Genomic DNA, 9,945 nt, shown 5'->3' on the forward strand with positions numbered 1-9,945 from the left:
TTTGGATTACATCTCAGAAGCCTGTTGTGAGGATTAAATGAGGAAATGTGTGTAAAACAACTAGTAAAGCACATAGCTTCAAGGGCTTGCTGAGTCGTAGTGACCATGATTAGTCTTGTGTCACCGGAGAACGCTGAGGAAATGTAACAGTAGACAAAAACCTCCGTAGGATGCTCCACATCAAGCTTTAGCACCTTCACACAGACAGCTGGGGCCCGACCAGCTGCACAGTCTGTGCCTCCCGCAGGAAAGAGAGGTGCTGCATCTTCCCGAAGGACAGCCCGCTCTCACCTGGGCCTGTGACGGAACCCTCCCATCAGCTCCCCGGGGACCCCAGGTCCTTCTCCTGTGGAGCAATGAGTGCGTCTCAAGAGAGACTTGGCCTCATCCAGCTCTAATTTAGCATGGAACAAGCCACCAAGCTCTGCTTCATGAATGCTATGCTGACATAATTTTTTTTTTTTTTTCTGTCTAGGACGTTTCCTTGTGATATATTTGAAGATAAGAAAGGGGGAAGAAAAAAGACCCAGTCAATAATCTTTATAGTAATGATCATCTCATGTGCATCTTGATTCAAACTGACAACAGAAGTCAAAACGCCTTAGAAATTTTATTTTTATAATACGTATAACTATGACCTCTTTCAACATATTAAAAGACATGAACGGACACTTTAAGTTATGGGTCTTAATAGCCACACCTTCTCCTTTACCATTCTCCATAATGTCCCAGTGGGCAAATTATCTGGCTTGGTAGATGACTTCAACACCTGGCATGAAAACAGAAACTATTTCAAATAACTAAACAAATCACCTAACAGTTTCTCTGTCGTGCCTAGAACTCGGAAGTGAAACCAGGATATCTAATAATAGACAGCAGGCACTAAAATAAGGTAAGAATTGTCCGTTGACACCCTTCATATGAAAAGACATTTGAAAAGGCCTAAACTGTTACTTCAATAAAATGTTTGGGTTTTCCTCCCAAACTCCTCAAGGGTGTTGTACAGCAGTGTGTGGGTTACACCTTCATATCAAGCTTGTACACCTGCCAAAACGCTGCCTTTATTCTCCGCGTCTAAGTACCATCAACAGAAGGTGCACACGTGCTCATTCTTGGGAGTATGACCTCTCACATAACTCTCAAGTCATCCGTCAAGGTGGCGGCAGGCCTCCAGAAGTGCTTGTACAGAGGAAGGGTTCAACAGATGCTGGTGGAATGAACTCATTAAAGAAGGAAGCCGTATAGTCCATCAATTCATGGATGAAGGCGGGGCGGCTTGGAAAAGTGTGGAGACAATTACCCCCTCGAGAATCCTCGCTGGCTCCCCACTGACCACAGGATAAAGTCTAAAATCTAAAACCTTTAACATAATCTACGTAGCTCTTTGTTGGCTGGCTCCCATCAACTTTGTTTTGTTTTAAATCTCTTCCTTTAATCCATCCGGACCTTATGTAAACACCTCAAACGTGTCACGTTCTCTATTCCTTTGGGGTCTCAATAGGTGCGCTTCCTTCTGACTGGAACAATCTCCTCCACCCCTTGAACCCAACCTTTCCTTCAGTTCAAAGCCTAGATGGTAGTTTCCTGAGAAAGGAAGGCTTTATCCCCTAGTAAGGAGGCCTTCCTCGTTCTGTGCTTCCACAAGTCTCCACGCTTCTCCATCATGAAACCGCCATCTTTGTCTGATGTTGTTTCTCTTACTGAACTGTAAGTTCTCCAAGGGCAGGGACTGTATCTGCCTTGTTCATCTCGGTAAGAACGAACGTCACATAAACCCTATTTACATGGAACTTCTTCCTTTAAAATTCACAGAAATAAAATTTCTGGATAATTTTGCTGAATAACTGGTCCTTAAAAATAACCATATCTTTTTAAAAAATAGAAACCTTATCATTCTCCATCTTTGAGAGTCAGGAAAACCTAAAGCAAAAACAAACATCTTTTGGATACTCGAGGCGTGGCTGGAGAGAATAGATCTCTCCTATTATTCTTGGCTCTCAGTGGATTTTGCTTGCCTAAAAGTTTTAGGATTCCAGAATGATTTTCACCAGAGGAGAAGTTAAATAATTATATTTTTCATCACCTAATATCAAGCTGTCAATCTGAATCACCCAACAAACCAGCTGAAACACCTCTACTGGCATGAAACATGGAGAAGTATAGTAGGAACCTAGCCACTTCTCCATTCACAAAACTAATGTTGGAGCCAGCAGGTCTGACCCTGGCCATGAATCATCCAGTTTGGCCGCTCAGAATGATGTGTCAGCCTCTTCCCTGATCACGAACTTGGATGTGGGCTGGCCAACCAATACTCTAAACGTTTCCAGGCATGGACATTGAGAAAATTATGTCTTACATTCAGTTTCTTTCAATCCACGTTGTAATGCTGGGAAGCCCTGTCACCTACTAAATATTCTAGAGATAAACGTGAAGGAATGAGGTGCGCATGCGTCATTATCATGACTGTGTTCAGTGTTAACGACCAGACAGGAGCAGTGCACAGACCTGAATGGATGAATTACTATCTTCTGAAAGGGGCCGAAATCAATCCTAGAGGGATGGGATGTGTGAGAGAAAGCTAGCATTAGTGTAGAGGGAAGGGCTAAGAAAATCGAGACTGGACTACTGGGATGCTGAGGGCTACCATTAGGATCCAGTCTTACTTTAAGGACGGTGGGGAAGCCTGACAGACCACAGCAGTGCAGGGAACTAGGGGCAAAGTGTTGAAATTTTGTCTTTATTTTTGTCCATGTGCTAGAAGGAAAGTGGGGCGGGGGGTCCCCAATACGGTAAGAAGTTTGATTAAGAGGTGACGTGAGGAAAACTGAAAATAATCACTGAGCACATGAGCTTTAGAAAAGGTCCTATAATGAAATAATGTAAAGGGAGCGAGGTGGGTGGAGCCAGATGTACCTGACAGGAGAACCACGGTACCTGCTTTCCATGTGAGCGGGAGCTAAACGCCTCAAGAACATTGCTCTTTCTGACTGTAGGTCCTTTAGGGTCACTTCCTTGTGAAGTAGGTTTCCTAGATTGGGCTGAAGTCAAGTGCTATGAAACTTTTTCAAGGATACCATAGAGAATGCCCAACTGACATCTCTGTGCCAAGCCAGCCCACAGCAAGAATTTAAAGTGAACTTGACAACTAAGGATCTTTCGGAAAAGCCAACCAGTGTCTGTTAAGCACGGACAACAAGACCCCCCTTGAAGTTTTCTTTGCCTCAAACACTCAGTTGGCCATTGCCCTATGACCTGAAGGAATTAGAAAATACAATCGACAAAGTCGCCATGCTTTCCTTCTTCCTCTTCTCTCCTCCTTCCTTCCTGAACAATTCAGTCCAAAAGCGATTAGGTGGGGTTGAACAAGGGGATGTGTGCAGTAGGGGTGGGGCGGGAGGAGCCACAGTGGCCCGGAGCGGTACCTGCAGCCAGAGCAGAGTGGGTGGGGAGCGTAGTGACCCAGCACAGGGTGTTGCAGGAAAACAGGAGACTGGTTACATAAAAAGGGAGGGGACTGGTCAAATAATAAATATATTGAAGATAACAAGAATCAGGTTTCTTGTCAAGAAGGAGGTTTGAATATAAAGAGAGAAAATAAACACTGTGGTATTTGATTAGAATTAAAGATATCAGAGTGAGCTCATGGTTTTCAAGATAGGTATGTAGATAGATAAGGTGAAAGTGAGGGACGGAGGGAGGGAGGAAGGAAGGAAGGAAGGAAGGAAGGAAGGAAGGAAGGAAGGAAGGAAGGAAGGAAGGAAGGAAGGAAGGAAGGAAGGAAGGAAGGAAGGAAGGAAGGAAGGAAGGAAGGAAGGAAGGAAATGTATATATTCTCTAACTCTGTCCATTGAGAGTGTCTAGGGCAGTGACAATACAATAGCAGTGAACACACCAAACAATCAGATCTTGGTTTCTAAACACCATTCTCCAATAAAAGGAACCAGTGCTCTTTGGAGAAATGGCTTATTTCAGGATTAGAAAAATATAAGATGAGACTGGAACAACTCATGGTGCCAAAAAATGAGAACAGGCCCAAAGAATAACAGGAACGTGTTAAAAAGACACTAAAGTTAGCTTTAAAGGACTTCCCATGAGCTATATCTGAACAAATTAAGGATAAAAATAATAATAAAAATGGATTATAACTCATTGAATATAACAGGAATCCTTAAGACCATACTGACAAAAATAGATCAATGAATAGATTTAAACTCTGATGAGGAGTAGGCTAAAGATTACATAGCACCAAAGTACCTCCCCACAAAATATTTATTAATTACAAAAGGAAATGGTAGCTTTACTGAGCAGAAGCTTGGCAGACACTCCCTCAATAAAGTGATCAAAATCTCATGAAAAAAGTTAACATATGTCCCCGTAATGGGACAAATTGACACCATGTACTACTATCTGATGGGATGCAGTGATAAGATATATATATGGTATCATTTCTGTAGTATTCCTACTGAAAGATACAAAACTTTAATCTAATCGTGTGAAATCACCAGACAAATCCAAATTGAGAGACATTCTATAAAACTGGGTTTGATGGAACATCATGTTGGCAATTTACTCAAATGAGTCAGAATAAAAAAAATTTAAAAAAAAAAGATATTTATACTATATTTGGGAAATTTCTTTAGGTTGAGATTGTTTAAAAATTTAAAAATTAAGAACAAAAAGTGTTACCTTGCATCACTGCAGATTTGATGGAAGCCAAGTATCAAGATGGGATTAAGATCTGCAGGGACCAACTTAAATACCAACAATTATGAATAATACTTTTAAATTATCTCTGGTGAAGGAATAGTTTTTCCCCCCAATCCATGGTGGACCGATATTTTTTAAAATACAGAATTCCCCACTTAGATTTGAGGAAAATATCAAATTGCCACAAGAATTTTCAAAAGCTGACTCTCACTGTCTGTACTTACCTCAGCATGGTCAGTGAAAAACAGGTTCATGGACAAGCTTGGACCACACTCTGAGCAGCATCTCTCTATGGTAGGACATGTGGGTCTCCGATCACCATCAGACCCAAATGGGAAATAACTACTGGTCACGCTATTATCCATAATGGTAGCAATACTAATTACCGCTCTAATTAACATCAGCCATCTGAACAAAGTATTCAAGAAAAGGACTGCCCAGGCAATGAGAGAAGATTAAAGACCTGCCTTTTCTTACTGTAGCTCAACTTCTCTGAATGCATCATTAGGATAGGAATGGATGATACCACTTCTGATTCCAGAGTAATTGCTTTGTGGGGACTGAAAACAAACCCATTCATAGAGAAGAGGGACAAAAGCATCTTCTGCGGGTCAATCTGCAACACCATGACTATCATTGTTGGGAAGGGACACAGAATTCAGAAGGGTTAGTTGAGCACATCCCCCATATCAGACAGGTTTGATTTAACTGCAGATATTAAGGGTCAAGCTGCTGACTCCAACACAGTCCGCATACGGGCCCACTCTGATTGGGTCTGTGCCCCACACAGCCCCTCCCTCAGCCAAGAGGCAGCCCCTTCAAATAACAGAGGACAATTCTCTGGGCTGCACCAAGAGCAGAACAACGAGAAAGGAGCTATTGCATCCTCTGGGAAATGGCAAACACCATCCAGGCTCAGGGTTCTTCCAGAGGACACTCCATGACACTCCCGTCGCATGTCCCCAAAGACGGAAATCCTCACGGAGTGTCCCCTGGACGCTTATTCCAGCCATACGCACAGGAGGCTCCGCATAGAAATCTGTAAGCTAAAATGAACTGATAGCATCTGTCTCTGGCCGGTGGCACTTCACTTACCTGGAGCGGTTTTGAAGCACAGTGTTCGGGAGGGCAGCGATGAGGCGTTCTTTGCCCTGGAACTCTGGGTACTCTGCAAGACTTGTCTCTGCCTCTTGAGCTCCTCTTCCCTTTCCTGGGCTGCTCGGATCTCTTCTTCGATCATGGACAAAGTCCGCTGCTTCCTTGACCTCAGCTTGAAGGGCCCAACCATCACATCTGATTCTTGAGTGGCCAGGAGTGAGGCTGTGCTTCTCAGCTCCGCTGCCTCTGAGTACTTGCTGAAATAGCTCCCTTCCGGTCTGGTCTCCTCCATGTTTATTGGGCCACTGGGCTGGACTGCGGGCAGTGGCGGGAAGGGCCCCTGTTCCCTGAGCGCCCTGCCTTCAGCAGGCAGGATCTTTGGTATTACATCCCTTTTCTCTTGAACAGGAGAGGATACTTGAGGTGGCTCAAACATGCTCTGAGGCTTCTCTGAGCTGGGGGCTCCAGTTCCAGCTTCCTGTAGTGTTGTTGCTTCTGGCCTCTGCTGTTCTGCTCCACCCTTGCTGGTGTCAGACGCAGCTCTATCCACTTGCTCAGCTATGGCTTGTTGAATGGCATTCTGCACCAGAAGACCAGCCTGATATTCCAAGGGGTCATCAACCGACGGAGAGTGTCCCAGTGTGGACGAAGGGGAATAGAAACCGTGATCACTAAATGACTTGGAGACACCTTCTCCTCGGCCTTCTGAGGGGTTGTCGGTTTGGGGAGTCTGAGGCAGGGAAAAATCAGCCAGTGAATTTTCCTGGAGGGCATTGGCTGTCTCATTGGAGGCCCCGCTGTCACTGATGTTGTCCATGCTGAAATCATTGGACAGAGTCTCCAGGACAGTGGTGTCCTGGGACCTCACCGACAATTCATCCAGACCAGAGTCAAGCTCCTCTTGGGTCAAAGAGACATTGACTGACCTTGAAAACTGATCCAAAATCCCAGGGTCGTCATCCTTGACCACGGTGAGAACGGCCCGGGCACTCGTAAACTCTCCATCCTCCGCCCACAGTTTGGATAAGGGCCCGCGTTTGGAGGGCTCGCTGTAAGGCCCCTCCCTCCCCTGTGGAGCCGCACTGCCCTGGCCTGCTCCGGGACACTGGCTCTCCAGGGCACAGTGGGCTTTCTGCCCCTTGGCTACCGATGAGCCACTGTCTTCTAGATGTCCTCCGATGGAAGCTGGTCTCGAGACGGTCAGTGGCTTGTCTGAGCTGATGGACCCCAGAGGCCTGTAGAAGGGCTTGATAGAGAACAGCCGGGGGGTACTCTGGCCCTTGGCCGCTGTTTGCCTGGAATTCTCCATCAGCTGGAACTGTTTGCGGGCAGCAGAGAAATCTATCTGCTCTGTGACGATGTCCTCCTTTGCGTGTTCAGTCATGCTGGAAGGTTCCCGAGAGGATGCAGGGGCTGTGCAGAGCTGCGGTGGGGGCTGCTGCTGCCGCTGCTGCTGCTGCTGCTGCTGCATCAGCAACTGCTCCTGCTGTGCCCTCCTCTCCTTGCGCTCCTTGTACTTTTTGTGTGACTCCAGATGTTCCTCATCCAGCTGTTCCTCGATGGATTTTTCCTGGGGAGGATTCCACCATTTTGCCGCAATGCCAGGATTCTTTTTCACGGCCTGGCTCCGAATGAGTTCCCTCCTCTCCTTTTCCAGCTCCAGCATCTCTTCCGAAGGCCTCACCTTCCGGACACAGTACTGTTCTTTTGCATTCTCGTCATCTTCGAAGAGCTTGGAGGGCTTCTTGTCCTCGTGGAAGGCACGCAGCTCGAACTTGGCTTCCTTCTTCAGAGTGGTGAGCGTGAATTCCCCATCTCGGGACGAACACCACGAGCTGGTGGAGGAGCTGGGGCTCACGGGTGCCTGCAGGCTGTCCCCCAGCAGATCTCTGGGCTGGTCAGGGGAGTGGCCATTCACTCTTTCACCCTCTGCCATGGTGTCAGAGTTGCTTTTACTGAGCTCAATGTGAGGAGGCACCTGCCTGCCCGCTGCTCTCTCAGTGGGTTCCAGCTGGACGGCTGTGTGGGCAGGCGGGCTTAAGTTGCCCACCAGGATGGCTGCTCCAGGCTCCGGGGAGGATGTGCCGTTGTAAGTTCCGTCCACGGCAGAATCACAGCAGTTGGCCTCCAATACCTCGTCTAGATATCGAATCTCTCTGGCCACATCATTATCCAGAGATTCGTGGTGATCGGCGAGGAGGCCATTGTGAGGGGGCGAGTAAAAAGGGGAGGGGTGGTCCATGGAATGTGGAGTAGAGGTGATTCCAGGAACACTCTTACATTCTGCAACAGAGACCTCAATTTCCATGTTTTGGTGATCTGGGGGAAGAGAGCTGATTGCAGGATCCAGGGTGTTGTTGGCACTACAATCGTCTCTCTCGTATTTTAGCCGAATATCATCTTCGGAAAGCTGGGGAGGCTTCTGGAAGAAAGAGGAAACAAAAGTCGGGGTTAGATACCACATCTGTTACCAGTGTGAACACTGAGAAGTTAACAGATACCTAATTGGAAGAAAAATTGAAACAACAATGACAAGTCCTTTTGAACAGAGATTTATTTCCCTTCTAATAATACTTCATGCATTCATCTTGTTGAGCGACAGATACCTACACCTCTCCATTTTAAAGATTTTGTTTTGTTTACTGGGTGTCCAGAGAACTTTCAACCAGTGCTAGCCCCATTTTTTAACTTAACAATAAATTAAGACTCGGATCATCTGAAGACATTACTCAAGTATCTTCTAAAGTGGAAGAGACATAGCAATTGTTCCAGAGCCTTCTAAAATATTCACAGCAAACTACTGCAGAAATGTAACAGGACTATTTGTGTGTCTCCAACTGTAAAAAGAAGGTCCTTCTGTGTGAATAAATCTTCTTAAACACATATGATTCTCTGCCAAATACAATGCAATTATTCTAGAAACAAAAAAATTCTTTGGAATTCTAGAAACAAAAAAATTCTTTGGAAAATTTTTCTAAAATAAAATACTGGGAAACAGTAGATTCCTTTGATGACTCCTTGAAGGCTACAATGCCCCACTGCCATGGCTGTCTGACCACGTGCATTATAAACACCATAACCAAAGCCACTGACTGCACAGTTCTGTTCTCTGAAGCCAAATCAAAACAACATCCCTTAGTAGTTAAGGAATGAGTGCTGCTTTGAAAGGCTAGTGGCCGGCGGCACCTCCCTTCTAGTTCCTAAAATGCTTTAAATGTGAAAGCTCCGATTTTGTGGTTAAATAAGAAAAACACACCTTCTTAATGCCTTTATATGCATCATATTTTTAAATCGGTTATCAACCCCGTATAATTATTTGTCATTAGTAAGATTAATTTTCAAAGTCTAGGATGATTTTTTTTTTCATGCCAAAGGACTCTGGTTTATTGCAGATAATTCAGCGGTAAATTAGGATCTTGACTGGAGTTCCCCTCCAGGATTTCGCTAACACTTTGGTCAGCTCTGCTTCCCCATCGAGTCTACAATGTGCCCGGTATTACTCGACATGGCACAATGCAAACTGCAATATGGTACAAATTTTCATTTATTTAAGTTTTTTAAACAAGTTTTAAAGTCTTAGAATATACTATTAAAATACCACCATAAGATGATTCTCAAGAGATTAATTCCAAAATCTTTCCGGGGAGAGTAGATAATTATGGATTTGTTCACGAGACCTAGAAAAACAAGGGCGTTCACTCTTGTGCCTTGTACTGCTATCAGAATGTTGGAAAGTTCTCAAGGTTATCTGTGAACTGAAAAGTTATCCATGAACGAGGGGTTTCCTTCACTCCTCATTTTCCATATTCCCCTTTGGACTTAAATCAATCAAGCAATATGCATTCCTTCTTCAGTAACAGGCAACAGTAACAAGTATGCCTTCTCTGTTACTACCTTCTGGTCTCGGATGGTCTTCCTTCTAGCTTAAGTCTGGTCTTTGTCAATGGTACTTAATAACATTAAAATCTTTATTTTTATTTTATTTCTGATCATTAACTAGTGGTCTTTTATCTCTATAATGAACTAACGAGGCATGACAAAGGAGTTTTTCTGTCCTTTTAAAAACATCATCTAAACTTCTTTTGGTAAGGCAATTGTCATTAAGAATTACAGAAAATTTGAATGCCTGAAACTTATTGG

The 9,945-nt window shown here is 44.7% G+C and overlaps 1 protein-coding gene across 4 annotated transcripts in view; it reads right to left on the minus strand.

Annotated features, from left to right (window-relative positions):
• Positions 1-9,945, minus strand: part of LOC105295323 (paralemmin-2) — a 318,042-nt gene that overhangs the window by 11,149 nt on the left and 296,948 nt on the right. For all 4 annotated transcript variants that reach the window (XM_011364934.2, XM_023533462.1, XM_023533464.1 and 1 more), the window contains one exon: positions 5,803-8,227. In XM_011364934.2, coding sequence (XP_011363236.2) covers positions 5,803-8,227 — 2,425 coding nt within the window. The remainder of the gene's footprint in view (positions 1-5,802; positions 8,228-9,945) is intronic.

This window comes from Pteropus vampyrus, unplaced genomic scaffold, assembly GCF_000151845.1.
Source record: "Pteropus vampyrus isolate Shadow unplaced genomic scaffold, Pvam_2.0 Scaffold103, whole genome shotgun sequence".
NCBI classification, from domain to species: domain Eukaryota; kingdom Metazoa; phylum Chordata; class Mammalia; order Chiroptera; family Pteropodidae; genus Pteropus; species Pteropus vampyrus.